The sequence below is a fragment of the Misgurnus anguillicaudatus genome, chromosome 16 (genome assembly GCF_027580225.2).
Source record: "Misgurnus anguillicaudatus chromosome 16, ASM2758022v2, whole genome shotgun sequence".
Lineage (NCBI taxonomy): Eukaryota > Metazoa > Chordata > Actinopteri > Cypriniformes > Cobitidae > Misgurnus > Misgurnus anguillicaudatus.
Window position 1 is genome coordinate 23,002,942 of NC_073352.2, and position 24,095 is coordinate 23,027,036.

A 24,095-nucleotide genomic window follows, 5' to 3' on the forward strand; every position below is an offset into this window, starting at 1 on the left:
GAATTCAATGGGGCAAAATGATGAAACATTCAAAGATATCTGATTGCACTGGGAGTTTAAAAAATAGTCGCATGCATGTATAATACATTACATATTTTAGGTTAAAGCAACACTTAAGAGAAATTTCTGCCTCCTTTACCACTTTAAATCCAGTCAGTAGGCTAGTTTGTATCCATTTACACACCAAAGGTTAACACTGTTTTGCTGCGGTTAGGTTTCAAAGCCATCTTTGCGTGGAGAAGATTGTTCCTCCAAGCACTAAACCTACTTGCTCTGCGTGATACCAGACGAAAAGCTAACAGCAGATGTAACAGTGAGACAAAAATGCTATACTCTGTGGCGCAAGAGTACCAACACTTGATCACAACACTGCAGGAACACAATTTTCTGAACCCTCTTTCCATGTGGGCAAAGTGCAAAACCAATATATGAAAAATCACCACGCTACTCTTACAAATTTGTAGCAAAATACATAAACACTCGAAAAGAAAATGCATTTATGGATGCATACCTGTACAATAGTACACCCAAAGAAATGCTGGGTTATTTTCAAGCATTGGGTCAATAGGGGAAGAACCTGCTGGGTTGTAATTTAACCAAATGCTGGTTTGTTTTAAACCATTGTTGGGCCAAATATAAACATTTTCCTGGATTCATTTAACCAAACAGCTGGATTTTGTACCTTTTTGACCGAACACTGGGTTGAATATGACCCTTAAACACTATTCGGACGGGATTAGTTTTCCAAACGACGTTTGAGTTTCAACGTGTCCCCCAGGTCGTCTGTGATTTTATGTACAGATTCGGACGGGATTAAAATTCTCAGGCTATTCCAGAGATAGGAGTGTCTGTTTCATGCATTTGGGCAATGTAAAATTATGACAGAACATGTAATTTATTAATTTAATTTTAACAAATCAAAATAAAATATACAAATCCTAATAAAGTAGCCTACGTGTTTTATATAACTGGCTGCTTATAATAAATCTTATGAAGAAATAATGATTAATAACAATTTATTATCTTTATTAATTAACATTACCATTCCGGAATTGAACGGAGTTTTAATGGAGTTTCTTACCTTATAACGTTAATGATTTAACAGTGGCCAGTCTTAACAGTGTTGGATATACAGCTCGTCTTGATTTAATTATTTTATTTTGCAGAGTGCGAAAAAACATTCATATCTGAATGAATGGGACTCAGGAAATACAATATACGCGCATTGCTCTGCAATTCTTACGGAGGTCGTCACAGAAAAACACAGACATGGCTGATTCGGACGGGATAAAAAACACAGAGGACCTCTGAGAAGCACGAGTTTCTCAGAGGTCCCCTTGTAAAACTAATCCCGTCCGAATGGGGCTTTAGAGTGTATAGGATTATGGGAATGGCTTTCATTATCCTTTTTAATATTATGATTGCAAATATTGTTGTTGTTGTTGATAATTCTGTTGTTCCAAATAACAATATATTAATATATAGTTAAGTATATACTGAGAGCCATTTCCATGTAAGCTGCATGGAATAACATGTCTGTGTCCCTGATTGGCCAGCTAATCTGTATGTTGTGACTGGCCTGAATACCTCTGACTTCAGCCGGAAATGTGACGCTCCTTACCATGTTTGAAAGATCCGGTCACAATGCAATGCTAACAGGAGTTAACTTGCAGGCTCTGAGTCCAAGCGGGAGGAATTATGATAATGTCGGTCTTGTCAAATCACCAATCCCAGAAATTATACTTTTGCCTACAATCCGTGTGTTTGTTGTTGTCCAAGAAACGTTGGATTTACGTTGGAGACGATAACTCACTTCACTGTTTACTTTGGGGTTTGTACCTTTTGCATATAATTAACATGTACTAATACACACTTTCACACCAAAGGAAATGTGAAATCGTGAATTGGATAATTTGGTGCTCTTTAATCGACTAATGTCTTATAAACAGTAAAATATACCGTTTTACAATTTTTTATGAGAAAATAAATGTGCAAAAATCCTTTTTATTCTATAATAATAATATTTTTGCATAAAAAGCTGCTTTGAAATGATGCAACATTGTAAAAAACACTTTATGAATACATTTGAATTGAAATTTTGCTGGTGATGTTTGTTTTAAAGCTGTTAAACTTTGTTCTAACAAATACCATACACTCTAAAAACAAATGGTGCTAAATAGCACTAAAAGTGATTCTTGGCTCGTGATCCTAGAGGAACCATTTTAGCACCTATGAAGAACCATACGGGGGTCATATAGCACCACTATAGCACCACATATGGTTCTACATAGCACAATATTGTTATACACAGGTGCTACACAGGTACTTCATTGTTGCTACATGGCATTTAAAATGGTTCCTCTAGGATTATGAGCCAAGAACCACTTTTAGTGCTATTTAGCACCATTTGTTTTTAGAGTAGTTTGTTTTGCAGCCTAGTATTACGCTACATTAACCATGGTTATGAGAAGTCACGCATGTGTTTACCTGTTGTTGTTGTTATGATCTCAGTACAAATACCACAAATAGCACCTCAATTGGTTGTATACAAGCAAAATGATAAAATATCACTATTTGTTCAATTGAGGTTATGCTGGCTCAACTTATGCTCAACTTAAGATAATAACTCTGATACTCTATCATAGGCTTTCAATTGTTATTCTGTCTAAGGCTAAGCCGGAAGTCCGTATAATCCTTTACATAACAACATTTGGCTGATTTGCATTCAAAACTTTAGTGAATATATACGGGAAACTTGTCAGGCTTTAAGTAGTACTACTGTATGTCTGCATACAGCCTCCCTCCACATAAGCTAGGCTTTTGAGACCAAAATAAACTACTGCCCTTCTATTCACCCAAGGCAAGAGCTCAGAGACTTGTGCATTGTTACTATGCGAGCAATGCATTATGACTTCCATCACTGGGGCTTTAAGGCAACAGTAATGCCTGAAAAAACACTTTTAACAGCAGTGCGGAGCGATTCCAGAGCTCTTTCTGGTCTCATCGCCTGCCTCAGGTCTCCCTTTGCTTGCCATAGGATCGAGTGTCAGATAAGTAATATTCTACTTTCAAGCCAAGGGTTCCTAAGAGATCAGTTTTGAACAAAGTGAAGTTTACCAAATGGATGCTTTTAGGAAGGAAATGATGTCATCCAAAACACAGAAATTGTTAAGTTTTATTTTGCCAGTGAGATAGCAGTCCAGTAAACACATCTGTTGAAAATGCTTCATTTTATTATCATTTAGTAGAGTAAAAAGTAAAATGGTGGTTCTTTTAGAAAACCTCTAGTTTCTTGATGGTGCTCAGTGGTTATAAATGAAAACAGCTCTTCAGCCGAGCTATATTTCTCTTCTCATTAGCGGCTAATGCTGTTCATCAAATTATCCCGTGCATCTGAAAGCTTAAAAACACGAGAGCGTTTACTCTCCCGGGCTGTCTGAATACCACTTAGCCACGGGAGTATTGAATGTCTTCAGTCAATTTAATCATTTTGAGTGAGCCTGAGTAACAATCAGGGTCATTGCCTCCTCTCTCTCTCTTTCTCTCTGCAATAGAGGTGACATCCTTTGTGGCTACATGGCTCGGACCGTTCTCCGATGGGCGTTTAGCTCTATATTTGGCTGCGTGAATATGTTTTACATTCACAAAGAAGTACCAGAGCGTGCCAGTATTATGACTAGTCTTTGATGAATATTTCATGCAGTATCCCGTGTCCTATTATGACTGAAGATCGGCCTGCATTCTCACAGCGCAGAGCCATTCAGAGAAACAATCAATTACAGGAATCACATTTTTCGCATGGATAGCAGTCACTCAAACCTGCAAACAAGCAGCACCAAGTACAACAGACTCACCAGAATACCTGGGAAGGGTCTTTTGTCACCTCTTGGATTTATTTATAAACTTCACTTCAGTTATTTCCACCCTTCAGCACAGACATATCAATCACAGTTGTGAGCTGAAGCTTGGGAGTGTTGCATCACCCAATGTCCTGAAAATGTTCTTTCGTCCTGTTAAAAAAGCCTTTAGTTATTTCCTTTGAGACAACTGCTGGAAGCTAGAGTTTGTGCTGTAGGTAAAAACAAAGTCTTGGGAAAGAATGTAACATAATATACCAAAAAAACATTCAGATAGAAATGTGTGATGTCTTTATCTAGTGTTAAACCTGCCACCTTAACACCTCAATGCATGAATATAACAAAATTACTTATTTTCTTCTGATGTCCTCGAAGTTAGTGTGAGTTAACCCAACACTGGTGTTGGGAAAAGTTACTTTTGAAAGTAATGCATTACTTACTTTCCAAAAAAGTAACTAATTGCGTTACTTATTACTTCTCATGGAAAGTAATGCTTACGTTACTTTTAAGTTATTTTTGCGTTACTTTTTCTTACTTGTCTGAGGCTTGATCTCTTTCAGGCTTTGCAGGTGTTTTTTTATGACAGTGAAGTTCTGCATTCAGAAATTGCATATTTCCGTCGCAAAAACTTCAAGCTCTGCCCTGCCATCTCCGTTTCTGACTTTTGTTCCCGCTCAGCCGCTATGCATAGTGTGTGTGTCATTTTATGGTAATATGTAAGGAATAATTGACGACGGGCTGTAAAATAATGCACACCCAACATCGCAGGTATGCATTATTTTCTTATAATTCAGTAGACGAGACTTAAATATTTCTCTTATACCAACAAACATAGCTCTGGGGCCTCATTTATAAAATGCTGCGTAAAAAAACATCCTATATTTGATCAAAAATCCGTACGTGTGATTCATAAACTGAACATACGCGCAGAAAACGCACGTACCCCTTTCAAATCTATAAATCGCAAATGAACTTGACCTTGTGCGCGCAGCCGCGCAGTTTCAGATCTCCGCCTTAAAACGATGCGGAATTAATGTCAGACATAAAAGAGTGCTTGTCAATGTTTAAACCCAATTTCAAACAACAAGAATGGCTTATATTTCCAAAAACCTGCAGCAATCAGACAAGCAAGACCCTGACGTGGCGCTAAGCACTTTTCCACGTCAAAAACAGTTTTTATAAATATGGACTTTGCAGTGGATTTTTGCGTAGGAACACTTTACGATCAAATCTGTGCGTACGCACGCTTTAAAAATGAGGCCCCTGGTGCCTATTTTTAAGACATCTGACACAACAGGCCCATGGTATAAGTTCAGTTTAATTCACTACATTATTTTTTACATTATAATTCGCATTACTTTTTTAAAAAAGAAACTCAAATATTAATGTGTACATTTATAAAATAATGCATTACTTTACTCGTTACTTCAGAAAAGTAATATTATTACGTAATGCAAGTTACTTCTAATGAGTTATCCTCAACACTGCCAAACACCATGAAACTAATCCGAGTAAAGAAGGATATATAATGGCATTGGGTTGCTTGTTGATTTTCAGCACATCATAAAACCAAACAATGTGTTGAAAATCAAACCACAATGTCCCAGTCCCTAAGCTTGCCTTACAATTGCGTGCTGACTAGGGAGAAAGTGCAATTGCTCCCAACGCTCCATGGTTCCCCTCCCTCCTAAACATAGCTCTTTTACCCGCACAGTAGCTCAGATCAAAGTGATTTATCGCCAGCGAGAGCTCAAGTTGTTTAAAATGGCTGGTGCGATTAGTCATGTATGCGTTGGCTCTGAAGAAAGGGACAAGGGTGCCCCGGCAAATTAAAAGCAGCCACGGATGCGAGTCAGCCACGGTAAGGTGGTCATACGCGGTAAACGATAGAAAGTCGCAGGGGATCTGGGCGGAGAAAGTGGGTCATTACCGCTCCCAGCTCGCTATGGAGGTGAAGCAGGTGTATAGAGACCTGTAAAGGAACCGTCAGTGTATAAATATAGAAAAATGGCCGTGCACCTCTCAAACTATTGGTTGTTGCAATTCCTCGATAAAGCCTTGCAATTATGCATTTAAAATTGCAATGGGAGTCCGGTTCTATTTAAGGAGCAATAAAGAGGCTTTTCAGTCAATTTAACAGTTCACGCTATCTTTCTTCTTGACTGTGAATTATGGCATGTAATTACGTTTGTATTGCCAGCATCACAATTAACATTGAGAAACATCTTCTGTGTTATTGCATCACTCAGTGTGTGCTCTAATGTGATTTGTATTGTATTGAGTTCCAGTGCTTTCTATTGTTTATATTTGTCAGGCACATTAAAAGCAACTAGTTCTAGACAAGTAGTGATTCATACCCTTTCTGTTCTGCCGACAAAATGTCTGCGAGGGAGCGTATTTCTCTTTTTAGTTATGTTCACTGTGGCTTTTTGGCCAAACAAATGTTAAATTCAACTCTGCTGTTGACAGAACTATAATAAGAACAGAAAGAGGCCCTAAAAACAAAATGCTGTTGGCACTCTCTTCAAAGTTACATGTATAGCCCAAATTAAACATACCAAAATAACGAGCCTGGAGTGTATACTTACCCGGTATGTGTTCTGAAATCTTATCAGATGTTGCCATTACTTACAGATGTGCCTTTTATGCTTGGCCGTTCACAAGACTTTTTTAAGATGTCAAATAAATATTTGGTGTCCCCAGAGTACATATGTGAAGTTTTAGCTCAAAATATCATATAGATCATTTACTATAGCAAGTTAAAATTGTCACTTTGTAGGTGTGTGCAAAAATGTGCCATTTTGGGTGTGTCATTTAACATGCAAATGAGTTGATCTCTGTACTAAATGGCAGTGCCGTGGTTGGATAGTGCAGATAAAGTAAGGAATAATTGACGACGGGCCATTGAATTATAAGAAAATAATGCACACCCAAGGTGCAATGCGGCACAACGCGAAGTGGAGTGCCATTACACTGCAGGTGTGCATTATTTTTAAATAATTCAAAGGACCGGAGTCAATTATTCCTCTTATACCACGGTACCACAAATATTGCTCTGGTGCCTATTTTTAAGACATTTGACAAGTTAGGTGTGCGATTATCAGTAATTAATGCATACCCACGGAACATTTCTCAGCCAATCAGAATACAGCATTCAACAGACCCATTGTATAAGGGGCGATATTATCCCCTTCTGACATCACCAGGGGAGCCAAATTTCAAAAACCTATTTTTTCACATGCTTGCAGAGAATGGTTAACCAAAACTAAGTTACTGGGTTGATCTTATTCACATTTTCTAGGTTGATAAAAGCACTTGGGACCCAATTATAGCACTTGGGCCTCATTTATAAAGCGTGCATTCATATAGATTTGATCGTAAAGTCTGCGTACCCAAAAATCCACGGCAAAGTCCATATTTATAAAAACTTTTTTTGACGTCACTTTCTTAGCGCCACTTCAGGGTCTGAGCAGACGTATGCACGTTTGCTTGTCCGATTGCTGCAGGTTTTTGGCAATATAAGCCATTCTTCCTGCTCGAAATTGGGCTTAAACATTGACACATTTTTTTTATGTCTATGACATTAACTCATTCACCGCCAGCCAAAATTCCTTGCAGGAAAAATTATCTTCTATAAATATATGAACATAAAAATATATCAAATGAAAGAACACACCCTCTGCTTTCAAACAAACAATAAGCAAACAAACAAACAAAATGGGGAAAAAACTTTCATTATATATTTACTTTTTCCACTTAATTTAACCACTGAAATATGGATATTTCTCATCAAAAATACAACATTTTGAGCAAAAAGCTTAAAAAATTGCGTTTTTGTAAAGGAATTTATGTTAGAGATCAAACATAAGGGCAGTTAAAATAAATCATTTAATCTTTTTAACTTCCGTTTTTGATCAATTCGGTTTGGCATCGTCCAGAAAGGCATATTTATCAGTTAAATATTAACTCATAATTGACGGGATAACTCGTCAATGGCAAAGAAAGAGTTAAATAGGAATCGTTTAAAGGCGGAGGTCTGAAACTGCTCAGCTGCGCACAAAGTTCAAGAACATTTGCGATTTATAAATTTCACATCCGAATGAAAGGGGTACGCGCATTTTCTGTGCGTAAGTTCGGTTTATGAATCACATGTATGCATTTTTCATAAATGATCTTAAGATCAAATGTAGGGTGGTTTCTACGCAGCATTTTATAAAATTTACTTTATTTTACTCACATTTTCTAGGTTGATAAAAGCACTGGGGACTCAATTATAGCACTTAAATGTGTAAAAAGTCTGATTTTTATGTTATGTCCCCTTTAAACAAACAATACCTTTATAGTTTAGAATTGCTGCTGTGACTTTAAAAACAAATACAGATAGATGCAGACCCGCTACCTTCAGAAGCATTTCCAAAATGATAAACTATAACCTGACAAAGAAAATGCACAAATTCCCAGAGGATTAAATGTCACCACCGTACACTAGCTAGTGACCATCGTTATCTCATTTCCAAAACCGCCGTCTGTTGAAAAGCAACCGCTTGTCTTCATTGGACAACTCCAGATGCTGCATCAAAGGCATCTGGCAGCCCTGAAAGCGTTCTCCTCCTATTTATCTTAACAGTTGGTCATACCACTTGACAAGTCTTGTCATCAGTGTCTGCTACTATAATTCCTTTGTGTCAGAACAGCACAATTGACATTTGCCTGTGTGCCCACACCAAAAACAAACATCGTGCATCGTAGGCTACCTGATGTCCCTTTAAAAGGGAAAAATAAATGAAACCATTTGCATTTCATAGAAATGAGCGCATGATGAAAATGAATCCGCTGTTATCTCCACCATTCAGAGTAGATAAAATGGAGTCAGAACAGATCAAGGCTGTAATGAAGAGCCCATCAATGGGCGAATTGTTATCTTTAGCACACGTTGAAATGAGAATATCATTTAATTCCTAGAATAATAACCTCACGGTGGCTTTTGACATGCGTTGGCCACATGTGAAAGCCATTTACACTGCAGTCTTTGAATGATTTGGAAAAGTTATTTCCTGATGGGATCCTCGTTTTACAGCAATATTCCTCGGTATAGTTTTCTTTATTCCTTTAGGGCGTCTCATATTTTAGAGAATCAACCTTGTTTGGCTTCCATTACGGCTCAGGCGTTCGTGTCTCTTCATCTTTTCTTTGAGATGAAAGGCAAGCTGTCGATCGAATGAAGTGTGTCTTTAATTTTCTTAATGGCAAAAGAAACCGATGTATGTAGGGGAAGTTGTACAAGTGGCAGTGTTGCTCTGGGGGTTGTTGTGACAGTCGCAGCTCTGTTCGGTTTCGATCTGTAAGAAAAATGTACTTATTTTTCATGAGAAAATGTGGAGAAACAGATAGGAAAGTCAGAGAAGGGAAAAATTCCCTCTCATAACAACATTTCAGCAGGAAGCTCAACCCCGGGGAGGAATTTGCTCTGCTCATGTGACTGCCCATGTGAATAGTAGTTGTTAAATCATCATTCGCCTGGAGAGCAGGGAGCGTGTGGAGAGCCGGGTTGCAGTTGAAAGAGGACTGCAGACCATGCAGATAATTCACAAAAAAGGTTTCTGATGGCTTATTGCAACCAAATCGGAGCTGAAGCTTTCCTTTTAAAACATACAGCTGTATTGATCGCACAAATATAACTCAACACCGACTGAAAGCAAGTTAGCGTCTTTTTCTTTGGGTGGCATCTGTCAGCATCCATCTGTCTGATGGATTTTTCACTCAGTTCCTACACCTAGAACAAGAAACCCATAAACAACAGAAATAAAATAACATTTCAAGTTTATTAGACTCTGCTGAGCAGGAGGGCTGCTCGCCTTAATGCGCCAGTAAGGATGACCCTGGTATCTGTCAGGTCCTCTCCAAGCATGAAAGGATACAAGCAAAGCCATTGTTTTAGTTCTGAATGACAGCCATCGTGTTGCGCTCTGACGGGCGGTCATATCTCCAGGCCCTGAAGGACGACACAGGGACACGCTGTCATGAGCATACTAGCCACTTTCCTCAACTCACCTGTGACGATGTCTGGACAACCTTTAACAGTAGCCCTCAAGGGACCGATAGGCCTTGATGATGTAAAGCACTCTCAAACTTCATTGGCTTTCATGTCATTAATTCTCCCCAGGGCGGGTCTCCTGAGAGCCGATGTATGCCGTGTGAGGGCCACCTTGGAGATCAGACAAGAAGTAAACAAGAAAACTCCTCCATATGCTATCTGTCACAAGCCCTCAAAGTATATTAAAGCCAGGTGGCATCAATGGGAAGTAGATTACCGGGTAATCTAATTGAATTGTGAATGCTTCTTATAAAAGCCATCTCCCGCGGAAGTCACAAGGCATACCTACAAAAATGTAAACAAAAAGTGTGATTCTCAAATGCCTCTTTTATGAAAGTAATGAGTTCGGCAGAAATTGGGAGCTTAAGGTCTAGGCACCAGGGACGATTTTAACAATATATCTTGAGCAGACCCTGAACCTGCCGGCAAATTCTTATGATCTCCTAGGGATACAATATTACATTTTCCATGTCCTCTAATACAGCTGTTTTTCTTTGTTTTGATACCAACTAAGTAAATCAATATTGCGAAAAAGTCAGGAAATACATATATGTGAGCAGCAACTTTACTTTGAATCTGTTGTTTTTAGGCATTGTTTTAAGCTTGAAAGACTTGTTTTTTTTTATTTATTCTTGTAATTAACAAGAACTGTGGCTTTGCATTGAAATGTGTGCAGTGTGAGAATGAGCTACAAGTACATTCTTAAAACTAGATATGGGTTTATAAAGACATGAGAGTAAAAAACGATAACATAATTTTCAAGTGAAATATTAATAAAAAAAGTTTTAGAAATATACATACATACAGGTCAATGAAAGTGTTTGAATCTATGTTATGCAAGAAGTTTTTGAAAACTGTTTGCTTTAAATGCTTATATCTTTTGTATGCGAATGTTGATAACAAAATGCTTTTTTGCATAGTTGTGTTTGACACATGAACACGTCTCGGGTTACGTATGTAACTGTTGTTCACTGAGAAGGGAACCAAACGCTGCGTCTCCCTTGCCATACTTCCTGCGTCCCTGTAACGCCGTCTTTGGCAATATATCAGATAGCGATATACTTCCTGCCTCCCGCATCACCCTGTCTTTGTCATTAAGCCTCACCATTGGTTGAATTTGATATACACATTCAGACGCACTTACCCCTGGAGGCGTCCCCAAAGTGTCACCGCAGTGACGCAGCGCGAGTTCCCTCAAAAGGGAACTGTAACAATGTATCTTAAACGGTCACACAATGTAACCTTGTTCTTACTTGAAATGTGTCCCCACATTTAGTCCTTGAATTTGAGGGTATTTGGACCTGGAAATTCATTGAAAGGTCCTTGAATTTGAAGATAACTAAGGTTTGTGAACCCTGATTGAGGCTTTGGTGATTAAAAAACAAAAACATTATAAACAAACACAAATCAATGCAATGCTCAAGGGATCCTCATGATAGACATGCGGGCACTAATGAATCCATTTCTCCTTGCTTTTCACCTTGAAATGAATTTACTGCTGTTCTGAATAATAGCAAATTTCTTATCTTTGTAAAATCTCTTTGTTATGTATTAAGGTAACTCTGTACCAACCAATGAGAACACATCAATTTAGCTAAAGAGAAATTCTTGTGATGTGTGTCTTGATACAATAAAGCATCAGCCAGCAATACTAAAAAAATCAAAGCTTTGCTATTTTAATCAATATGAAGGTCTGCAGTCGTTTAAAATTTTCTCAAGTTCCTATAAATAAAAGCCAGAATGGCATCAACAAAAGTAGTCATTCAAACCTTAAACATAAATGTTAATAAAAGCATTAGATCTCCAAACTTTAAAAAGAGTTGGCATTCAAAACTGTTGTAAAATGACCACAAACACATTTTTGTTAACATACCATGTATATGCGTTACTTAGCAACTGCACACTTCCTGCAGTTATGATAATGAACTATATTACAAGGTGAAATAATTGCTTAGTTCAGTAATAACTGATAAATTGAACTGCTTATTAAGCATTGAAAAACACCCATCTACCTGTGGTAAAATCACTTTAATGCACACTCTCTTGTGGCTTATTGCTTTAATATTTCATTCTCTGGAGAAAATATGGTAGGCCAATCAGTTGTTTTTAAATAACATCTCTTCCCTATAGAGATGAATACAAATTTAGAGTCATGCAAAACTTGCATTCAAGCTCATTTCAACACATTACAACCCACCACAACAGCGCAGACAAACAAGTCACTATTAAATGATGTGTTTACTGCTCTGTGCTACACTGCATAAAACACTTTAATAATCATAAAATGTGTTGATTTCTGACATTAATCTTAATATAGTGTTGTATTTGTGCGCTTGTGTACGTGCATGTTTCGCCTTATGTCTAAGCATAACATATTACGCAGAATCGCTACTGAGACAGATGAGGGTGAGCTCAGCAATGTAATTTCTCATCATAACACAACACACACACACATAAATATTAATAGCAGGGTTTCTGGCTGGTGGGGATGAATCATTTTTGTAGACAGAAGAGATCCACCCATGCATGCCCAAAAACAGCGTTTAAGAAAAAACTCAGATAAACAGCAGCGCTGCAGGGTATGACCTCAAACAATCAGACATTTGTTGAGTCTGCTTGAAGCATACACTTACATACTGACTAAAGGCGACTGCCAGGTCTCATTCATTAACAGAGGCTGGAGTCATGGGGGATGTCAGTCTAAACAACCTTATGCACTGACTGCCTTTGACAGTGCTATGATTCTTGCTTTAATAAGGAATGAGGACAGAATCATATTTTGTGTTTATAATAAGAAGACACTGTTTCAGGTCCCTCACATCATTTTGTCACAGCCAGGGATGTGATTTTCCGTATAAATACGGATTTCCATATTTTCTGACCTCGTGGGATGACTTGTCTAAATCACGTAAGGAGGAGCAGTTTTATTTTTGTGATGGTGGGGGGTATGCTTCGCCGTCATCCAACATGTATCCCTGACATTAGGTTTGTTCGACTTCATGTGGTGCCGCAAGAAACGACAGGCAGGTGACAATAAAGTACTACAAGAGTGATTCAAGAAATGATAAGGAGTCTTATTTCGAATCGTTTTCACGCTACTTTGGTGTCTTCCGCCTTTTCTGTGTTCTTCGCCATACACATGCTTGTCGAGTATAAGACACAAAATGCTGTAAAACCTTGTCACTAGAATTTTGAGGCGTCAATGATATCAATTAAAACAACATACACTCACCCAGGATTATTAAAAATATCTATTTAATTTCTCGTTAATGCAATTATCTAATCAACCAATCACATGGCAGTTGCTTCAATGCATTTAGGGGTGTGGTCCTGGTCAAGATGATCTCCTGAACTCCAAACTGAATGTCAGAATGGGAAAGAAAAGGGATTTAAGCAATTTTGAGGGTGGCATGGTTGTTGGTGCCAGACGGTCTGAGTATTTCACAATCTGCTCAGTTACTGGGATTTTCACGCACAACCATTTCTAGGATTTACAAAGAATGGTGTGAAATGGGAAAAACATCCAGTATGCTGCAGTCCTGTGGGCTAAAATGCCTTGTTGATGCTAGAGGTCAGAGGAGAATGGGACAACTGATTCAAGCTGATAGAAGAGCAACTTTGACTGAAATAACCACTCGTTACAAGTAGGTATGCAGCAAAGCATTTGTGAAGCCACAACACGCACAACCTTGAGGCGGATGGGCTACAACAGCAGAAGACCCCACCGTGTACCACTCATCTCCACTACACATAGGAAATAGAGGCTTCAATTTGCACAAGCTCACCAAAATTGCACAGTTGAAGACTGGAAAAATGTTGCCTGGTCTGATGAGTCTCGATTTCTTTTGAGACATTAAGATGGTAGAGTCAGAATTTGGCGTAAACAGAATGAGAACATGGATCCATCATGCCTTGATACCACTATGCAGGTTGGTGGTGGTGTAATGGTGTGGGGGATTTTTTGGCACACTTAAACCTCTTAGTGCCAATTGGGCATCGTTTGAATGCCACGGCCTACCTGAGCATTGTTTCTGACCATGTCCATCCCTTTATGACCACCATGTACCCATCCTCTGAAGGCTACTTCTAGCAGGATAATGCACCATGTCACAAAGCTCGAATCATTTCAAATTGGTTTCTTGAACATGACCATGAGTTCACTAAAATGTGAGTACTAAAATGGCCCCCACAGTCACCAGATCTCAACCCAATAGAGCATCAAACACAGTATTAGTATGGTAATAATAATAATCCTTTAGGTGAGTGTATATACATAGACTGACAAAAAGGTTACCTGAAAGAATTTTATTGGAATGGATTGGAACAAATGATGGACATATTCCTCATCATATTGTATTGAAAGTTATAAAGACGTGTTAATGTATATGTAATTAAAAAATCAATTATTGAGCAAATTTAAAACACATTTAAAGAAAATACATCTGCACGTAACTTTATATTTGATGGAGAAACAAACGATACATATTGCAGCTTCAAATTTACAATTTAAAATTTACAAATTAATAAGTTGTGTTGTATGTTTCTTAACAGGTGTATGATCATCAATATAAAGCTGTACTGGACGGAATGGAGACTGAAGGCATGATGGAAATCCATCCAGCTGAACGCTTCGAGATGTTTAAGATGGGAAATGGCACCGACGAGGTCCTAGAGGTGCACGACTTTAAGAACGTAAGAGTGTTTGACAAACCTTAGAAATGTTGTTATTGTGACATGAGTGATTTAGCTGACATCTAACTGCTGTCAAAGCATAAGTATTTTGCTTTCTCAGACTGATGATACTGAATCTCTTGAAAATCACTGTGCTGCGCAAAAGCGATGACATCTCACATCAACATTCTCACACACTTGTTGCTGGCTTCATCTTCGTAAATTACTATGGTCAGTGGAGCAAAGCCACAAAATAGATTAGTTTCATTCAACGCATTGCCATGGGAAACCACAAAACAAGTGAATAGATCAAATCATTTAAATCACGTGTTGATTCAAATGAAAAGGGAGCTCGAGGACGGTCTCCTCCGCACTTCCTGTAACTTCTGCAGATGGTTGGCTCAGACTTCAAAATTGATTTTTGTGAAGGAGGGATGTTGCAAGTCATTACACACACTAAAACTACAAACCGTCTCCCCAAGGCTACGTCCCATGAATGGAGATGCACTGATAATACCTAGAGAAACAAAATCCTTTTTCTATTGTTAAAAAAAATCTACTCAGAGCGTCCTCTAGAAACTGAAAAATGATGAGAATTTTACAACAGCGGCTTAGATGGAAAACCAAGGAGACTGTGTCATAAACCAAAAGCTATAAAGTACCCTCCAGCATGAGAAAATAATATATATGGAGAAAGACAGACGATGCAAGGTATTTGTGAGATAGTAAGTAAAAAAATAAAAAAGCATGTCTACAACGTTGTACATGAATAGTATGCGTTTCTGCCAATTCATGCCATTCATATTAGCTTATGCATTAACTAATTGGTAACAAAACAACCTTATTGTATTACCAAAAGCAAAGCTTTAAATGGCCAATTTTATGCTCAATTTTACAAGAAGTAATGTAAGTCTCAGGTGTGCCTAGAATCTTTAAAGTTTCAGCTCAAAATAGCCCACAGATTATTTGTTATAGCATGTCCAAAATACCCAATGTGTACCTTTAAATGCAAATGAGCTACTGCTTTGCCTAAAAATAGATCTGATTCCTGTGAACAATCAAACAAACACATTCAGAAAAACTTTTGGGTAAAGTTAACCAGTCTGTCAGTGCCTGTGGGCAGGGCTTTGTTAGTGTGACATCACATTAACAGGAGAATCGAAACAGCATGTTTAACGAGACTAGTTTGGTTTAAAAGCTAGGTGCATGATTTTTGAGAAACGCTTTGGAAAAGGGAGTTGGGCTGTGTACCAAAACACACTTGTAGCCAATCAGCAGTATGGGGCGTGTCTACTAACCAACATCGATGCCTGGGTTGCGTATGTGTGGGGCGGGTCTATCAATAGAAGGTCCAGATTCTATTGGGGTAGGGGGCATGTTTTGTTAAGGTGATTTTAAATACCAACACTGGCTTTCAGAGATCAAGAATTTAAAAAGGAGGAGTGGGTGGATTTATTTCATTGTAGGGTGGTTGTGTTCACACACTGCCAACACACATTAATGTCCAAACGTGAATTTTGCATAATATGGGCCCTTTAAGTGACTTTGACTGTCTTTGTCCATCAGTCTTAAAGGCATAATGTCATTTTTACCACTAAAGGTCACTAAACAACAACAACGTATAGCTTGATGAAATAGCGTATAACAATAGAAGTTAGAAGTAGTACTGGAAGTGGTATTGACCTTCACTGTTGACAGGAATCAATCCGACATGACTCACAAATCATGTTTATGGATGAAGTAATGAAATAAAGTTTTATAACCATTACGTGACATGCTAGACGCTTCAAGTACTACTTCTGCATTTGGCATGGTGCGGTGCACTGACTTTGCTTTGATGCCACTTTCCACAACTATAGTTTCAATGGCGGCAGAAACCAAGGATAACCCTGACATGACATCAATGACAAGGGAAGTATATTATTCGTATTCAAATATTGTTGAAAAGATTTGGGATAAGTACAAGCTTAAAGGAATAGTCTACTCATTTTCAATATTAAAAATGTTATTACCTTAACTAAGAATTGTTGATACATCCCTCTATCATCTGTGTGCATGCACGTAAGCACTGGAGCGCGCTGCGACGCTTCGATAGCCTTTAGCTTAGCCCCATTCATTCAATGCTACCATTTAGAGATAAAGTTAGAAGTTTTATTTTGTACCACCAAACTTGCTCGTATAACTACTCGTCTTAAATAGGAAAAACGTTGATGTGTTTGGTCACTTCTAACTTTATCTCTAAACGGTACCATTGAATGAATGGGGCTAAGCTAAATGCTATCGAAGCGTCGCAGCGCGCTCCAGCGCTTACGTGCACGCACACAGATGATAGAGGGATGTATCAACAATTCTTAGTTAAGGTAATAACATATTTTAATATTGAAAATGAGTAGACTATTCCTTTAAGTTCAAGTTTATTCATCATATGTACAATGTCAGTGACATTTTGCACATTGAAATGCTACATTAGTGGCAATCTACATTAGTGCAATACAGTATACATACAAAATAATCTACCCAGTCTCACAAAGTTTCGTGTTATAGTCACGTATTTTTTTGATCCTTTTTCGTGCTATTATCACGAATTTTCGCGTTTTTCGTGATCGTATAACGAATTCCTGTTTTCGTGTGCTTGTCACGTATTGGTTGCTCAACTGCTTTTTCCTATTTTTAAACCATTGTCGCTTCGGTTTAGGGTTAGATTTAGTGCTTGCATTAGAATGTCACTTTATATATTGGTTTATACTATTTTTTCTGATTTCTTTTTTTAGATGTCGCCTGGCGTTAGGGTTAGAGTTGGGTTTGGTTAGGGATGTCATTTTATGTAAATCTTACCCTAAACCGAAGCGACAATGGTAAGAAAATAGGACAAAGCAGTTGAGTAGCCAATACGTGATAATCACACGAAAACAGTAATTCGTTATACGATCACGATAAAACTCGAAAATTTGTGATAATAGCACGAAAAAAGAATAAAAAAATACGTGACTATATACATAAATTTCATGAGACTGGGCTGAAAATAATACAGAAAAACACAATTTAGAGAGAAAAGATTAATTAAATAATCTGTGAATATAAATATAAGCAAAAACATGTTTGTATATTTGTACGTGTCAACAAAATACCGCGTATTTTCATGCAAAATCCTTACATATTATGCCTTTAACACCCATTTGATGCTAAGAGATGTTAGTAAAGGGACTTATTTATTTTTTAGCAAAGTCAAAGCCTGTTTATGATTTCCTAACACAGAAACAGTATACTGCAAGGATCAGTTTCCCAGACACATATTAAGTCTGATCTTAGATCTAGTAATGTTGTTAATAGCGATTCTTCATTGCTAAATCGGTTTAGCTCCAGCCATTGACTTCACCTGCATTCGGGAAGCAGTATGTGTTGCTTGCCAAGCCAATACCTCCACTGGAGAAACAGGTGTGGGCACATACAAGTAATGTGCCAATAATGGGGACAACGGTAACCTGCCCTCTCTGCCAATTGCATCATTCAGTGCTTCCAATCGAATAATTGTTCAGCTGAGAAGCCGTTTCAGAGCACGCGCACATTTAATCTGGCTAATGGCGAACCTGTACTTCAACACCCTTCCTTAAATCGCATGCTTTTCCTATTTTTGTCCTTCTAATGAAGAGTCTCTCCATTTTCCAGTTGACCAGGCTCAGCAATAAACGCATTCCATCAGGACATAAGGTCCGTCTTCCGTGTAAAAGCAAGCCATTACCAGAAATTGAAGAGCAATTTGTCACAATCATTTTAGGCACAAACAATGCACTTTTCTACTCCTCTCATAGCATTCGGCTGTTTTTCTAACTGATGAGCTTAGGTAAAAATGCCATCGCTGTATGCTGTTAGAATACAGTTTAGGAGAGGTAATGAGAGCACAGAGAAATGTGTAATCGACTGCAGTGCCTCCTATACTAAGGAAATATTTTAGATCTATACTCTATAACAACTATATAGAAAAGAAAAATGACAGGAACCGAGAGCTGCATATAGATTACTTAATGTATTCCCGAACTACACCGAGATATTGTTTTTATCCTTCTGAGTTGAAGAGTCTGTAATCTGATAGCCTTTATTTCCCTGGAAGCATACTTTCAGACAGTGAAAAACCCAGAGCCTTCTTTAGATGCTCCTGCTAAAATGGGATTTCTCCTTTCAAGTGTAAAGCAATGAATTGTGTATGGCAGACTATCAGTTGTGGCTTTCAAGAAAAGAAGCTCTTCACTTCACCACACAGATTAGCTTCGCAACACAGAGCATAAGTGCTGTAAATCAATGGTCTATGTCTGCATATAATCATTACTTCAGCAGTAGGGTACACCTCGGCTAAAGACCGTAGACAAATAATCTTTCATTGGTTCGAAAATGATTTCTGGTACTTTACAATAAAGTCCTATTTGTAAGTATTAGCTTACATGAGCAGTATTTTTAACGTTTGTTAATGTTAGTGAATACAAAAGCAATTGTTATTATCCATAAGGTGACCAGACATCCCCATTTTTTTTCCGGGGACAGTCCTGTTTTTTTGTGTTCTGTCCCTGGAAATGTCCCCATTTTACAGCACATCCAAAACAACCAGCAAATACACAAAACCTGATCATTAGCCTTTTGAGTACAACCCCGGAGTACCAGATCATGTAATGACTATTCTCACCAGCAGAGGGGGTCGCAAGCTACACTGATTACTTGATCGCACGTCACTGCTTTAGCGAAGAAGAATTTAATAGAAGACATGAGAAAGCGTCATCAAGTTATCATCAATCAAGTTATAATAAGATATGAAAACAGTCAAAGTTATCGGGGTTCTCATGTTAAACTAAAGAAGTAAACCAATGAAGTAAACTAATGGTACAGCATGGTACTCAGCATTTGTTATTATTCCTTCTCTTCTTCATATTTACAATGCTATGAAATCAGTTGAAGTAGTACGTTTGAAGTAAATTTGATGAGGTATGTCATATCTGTGCATTGTATAAAAGAAAAAATAGATTAAAGCTAATTGTTCAATAAATTGAATTTAGAAGCACTCCCCAAAAAATGCATTTTTATTTAGTATTTTTCTTGTTTTCAGTAAAATATAAAAAAAATTCTTAAATCAAGATGCATTTTCTTGATAAGCAAAAATACATAAGAAAATAAGTCTAGTTTTTAGACCAACAATGTCAAATTTATGCTATAAACAAGCAAAAAATATCTGCCAACACTTAATACTGTCCTTACTCCATTGGCAGATTTGGCACAAATTCACTTAAATTTGATATTTTTTGCCTTAAAGCTAGATTATTTTCTTAGGTGACTTTGCATCTTGATTTAAGAATTTGTAGCTACTGAAAACAAGACAATAAACCACACTGGCAAAAATGTATACTAAGAAATACTTTCTTAGTATTTTTGTCTTGAAAAAAAATTAAGAATTTAATATTTAAAAATTGTTAAATTAAGATGTATTTTCTTGATGAGCAAAATGACCTGGGAAATTTTAAGTAAATTAGTGCTTAAAACAAGCAAAACAACCTGGAATAAGAAATCTGGAAAAATGGAATAAGAAATTTTTTCTTGAAATAAGTTTACTTTTTTCATAAACACTTAATTCAAGATTTTTTTCTTATTCCATTGGCAGATTTTTTTGCTTGTGTTAAGCACAAAGTCGCTTATTTTCCTAGGTCATTTTGCTCATCAAGAAAATACATCTTAATTTAAGAATTTTTAGATATTTTTACTGAAAATAAGACAAAAATACTATGTAAGAAAGTCTCTTTTTTTGCAGTAAACTTACAACAATAAAAAACAAAAACATTCAAAAAAGGTTTTGTCCCCATTTTTAATTCATAGATAATGATATTTTGACCATTGAACTAGGAAATGTCCCCGGTTTTCTTTTTAAAAAATCTGGTTACCTTGTATTACCCATGATGCTAAGTTCATAGTGCTAATGCTAATATAAACAAACTTTTTTTAATGCATTGAAATGAATATTAATTAACGATGCTGCTCTCTCATTTGTTGCTGTTTGGATCAAAGCATCTGCAACTTAAATAAATGTTAATGTAATGCAATTAAGTTTAATAAATTCTGTTCATTGTTAGTTCATGTAAAATATAGTTTTTAACAGATGGTAACTTATTGTAGTGTTAACAATTAATAAATAAAAGCAATAAATAATAATAATCTAATTAAAATTTGTGTTTTTCAACGGCATAATGGGAATCCGCTTTGCCAAGCACCAAAGATGCTACATCAGGGCTCAGACTAAAGAAATACCCAAGCCGGCTGAAGTGGACACAAAGGCTATCAATGTAGAGGTATTCTAATCTCTCCAAGCATATCTTGTGCCGCTTTGCTTCAGTTAAACAGAAAAACACATCATGAATTTTGCAACAGAGCTCATCGGAAGAAACATGTAAGCTTGGTGAAAATGAAACTTACTCCAACCATCAGAATTTATCCACAATTCAGCTAACAATCACCCCCCCTCCCCACGCCCATCTCATCTTCCCTCCAGCATTTTTCACAAAAGTATAAACTTGGGTCTCCTGTGGCCGTGAATCCATCCGAAAGTCCACAATCCCATAACCCCTTTGTGGCACACATCAAATGGTGTTTGCCGTCAATCCTGAACTAATATTAATTTTTAATCATCTCCTCTGAAGCCTCAGCCCAAACAGCCTTAAGGAGAGAGAGAGGTCCTTGGGAAAGGTAAGCCATTAAAATGGTATTTGAAGATGTTTGCTCCGTAAATTTCACTTGACTCAGGGCTGAAGTGATTCATCTCTGTTCTCCTACTCTAATGGCTGTCTGTGATGCTCGGAAAGAGTGATGGGCGAAATTCTATCAATCAAACATCCAATTTATCGGTGTCACAGAAGATGGCAGGTGGTTTCAAATGTGCTAAACTCTTTTTCAGGAAAGTTCCGTCGCAGTTCATATTCGAAGGCACAAGGGAGTGTTGGGCACCGACTTACTTAAAAAAAATACATTGATCTATTGTCGTCATCGCAAGTCACAGACACCCTTTTTGACTTTTGGAACAGAAGGTATTATAGGCAGAAACAGCCTGGACGTCCTCTCCCTGATCGTTTTAATGTCTAATCCGTGTTTACAGATACTAATTGCGAAGCAAACACCATATGTCGCTGCCATTTCTCCCTTTTTGCTCATTGTGAAACCTAATTAGATTTTTCGCCTAAGCTTTTTTTGACAGATGTGAAATCAATCAGAGTTGGCCAGGGCTGAAGCAATAGGGCTGGAGAGACACAAGAATAGAGAAGATTACACACAGAGAGAGAGAGATACCATTGGTTGTCCAAACGGTGGGACAGGGACGCGTGGTGCAAGATGGTGCACTGCAAAGACGTAGCTAACCATGAGTACATTCCTATAAACGATCTCTCATTTACTGGACAACCAGACTAAACATAGTAAAGCTGAATAAAAAAAAAAAAAAGATTAGAACTGCAAACCGTCTGTATTTACATTCCTGCATTCACTAAATCTTTGATTATACACAAGCAAGCATAGCGGACTGAGATAAATCATGTGCGTGCGTGCGTGCGTGCGTGCGTGCTTGCGTGCGTGTGAGAGAGAGAGAGAGAGAGGCCAGTTTTTCCAAGGTTGTGAGCATGTAAAGGAAGCAGAGGTTAAAACCCACATTATTAGCACCAAGTGCAGCTGAGCCGCAGGGCATGCGACTGTGGTCCCAGAGCAACCTGCCTCAATACGTTTCACCACAAAACAATGCTGGCTGAGGAGAAACTGCATGCCACTGATAAGTAAATAAAGCAGGCTGCAAGCACAACCAGGTGACAAGCAGAAATTGTATGCTGCCAGTTTGTTTACCATGTTCAATTTGTTCAGTCTGGGAAATGATGAAAGCGGTAATCCCTAAAACTTCCTGCGGTCCGAATCCCTGAACTTCCTCTAAACTGTCGTGATGAAATCGTGGCCTTAAGTTTTAGGATACTCGGATACTTCAGATACTTACTACTATCTTATGGCGCTTTTCCATTGCATAGTACCCCACGGTTTGGTCTGGGTCAGCTTACTTTTGTGAGCTTTTCCATTAGGTGCAGTACCTGATACTTTTTTTAGTACCACCTCAGTTGGATTTCCAAGCGACTCGAGCTGATACCAAAACGTGAAGCGAAAACCCTGTAGATCACTGATTGGTCTGAAAGAAACGTCACTACCAGCGTCATCGCTATCATAGATATGTACACTAGATGTCGCCTTGGCCACGGCAGTTCATTGGGCCGAATGCATCAACTAGAGCCGCCATCTTGAAACAGGGGATTCCCGCATCAGCGTCATTGTAGGCAATAATGTAACGGAAATAAAATCACCATAAATCGCCATGAATGCGATTTTCTTGGTTTTCTTTTGGACAGTCAGACGTGTATTTAGCATTGAGTCCAGAAAAAATTTTAAGTTTTGATATTATGAAAATCTACTTTTTCTAACTATAATTCATAGTGCTTGTAGGCCTAACATCCATACGCAGCACAAAAGTCCAACATCGTCCATGAATTCGAAGTACAGACGGAGATAGCAGATTTACCTAGCTACTTCCTATGACAAGACCCCTGTTCCAAGATGGTGCCGGTTTTGACGCATGCTTAGATCCCCAAGGCAACATCTAGTGTATATATCTATGGATCGCTATAATATAAAGACTTGGCTTTACCTTAGTGCTAGCTTGCGCTGTCTCGAGCAAACATGTTGTCATCTGTGCTCTGCTATAAGTTCCCAAACTCCCTTTTAGCAATAGAGACAGAGCGCAGCGCGTCATAACCTGAAAAGCACGCCCACCGGGGGGGGAAACAATCCAACTGTCTCCATTGACTTTGTATTGCAAGAGGCCGCCTCCTTGTCATTTTTGGCTTATGGCAAGGGACAGAGTGGTGCCTGGAAGCTGCTGTGTGACAATATGTACAGATAACAAGCCAAAGAACCCAGAAATAAGTTTTTATAAGCTGTCGAGCCGTAAAACCCAGCCTTTAAGGTGAATAAAGTGGATCGCCGACTACGTTTCCCCCTAGAGGACGCAGTTTTACTAATAGGAGTGCTATGAAAAGTTGCCTGTTTCCATTTTTGTGTCTTTAGCGCTCGTTTTTTGAAGTCGACAGCTTATAAAAACTTATGTTTTTTTTTTGGCTTGTTAGATATACACCTTGTCACACAGCAGCTTTTCTGTATTATTTTGTTTTTAAGTTTAATCTGTAAATAAGTTTTTGTAAGCTGTCGACCCCAAAAACAAGCGTTCCATGAAAAACATCCATATGTTGAGAATCAGGAACACCATAACAATTTTTTTCCAGACTTGCAGTTAGTGGTGGCACATCCCTGCTGAAAAAAAAAACAATAAAACCATTACAGAAAATTCTAATGGTTTCCATTAAAATACCAATAGGAACCATTAGCTTTTACCTTTAAACCATTACACTGTAGTGTGTTTT

At 37.9% G+C, this 24,095-nt stretch overlaps 1 protein-coding gene across 1 annotated transcript in view; it reads left to right on the plus strand.

The window, feature by feature from the left end:
• tnmd (tenomodulin) overlaps positions 1 to 24,095 on the plus strand; it is a 50,282-nt gene that overhangs the window by 14,899 nt on the left and 11,288 nt on the right. The window contains exons 3-4 of the mRNA XM_073854354.1: positions 14,503 to 14,640; positions 20,835 to 20,945. Of these exons, the coding sequence (XP_073710455.1) occupies positions 14,503 to 14,640; positions 20,835 to 20,945 (249 nt within the window). The remainder of the gene's footprint in view (positions 1 to 14,502; positions 14,641 to 20,834; positions 20,946 to 24,095) is intronic.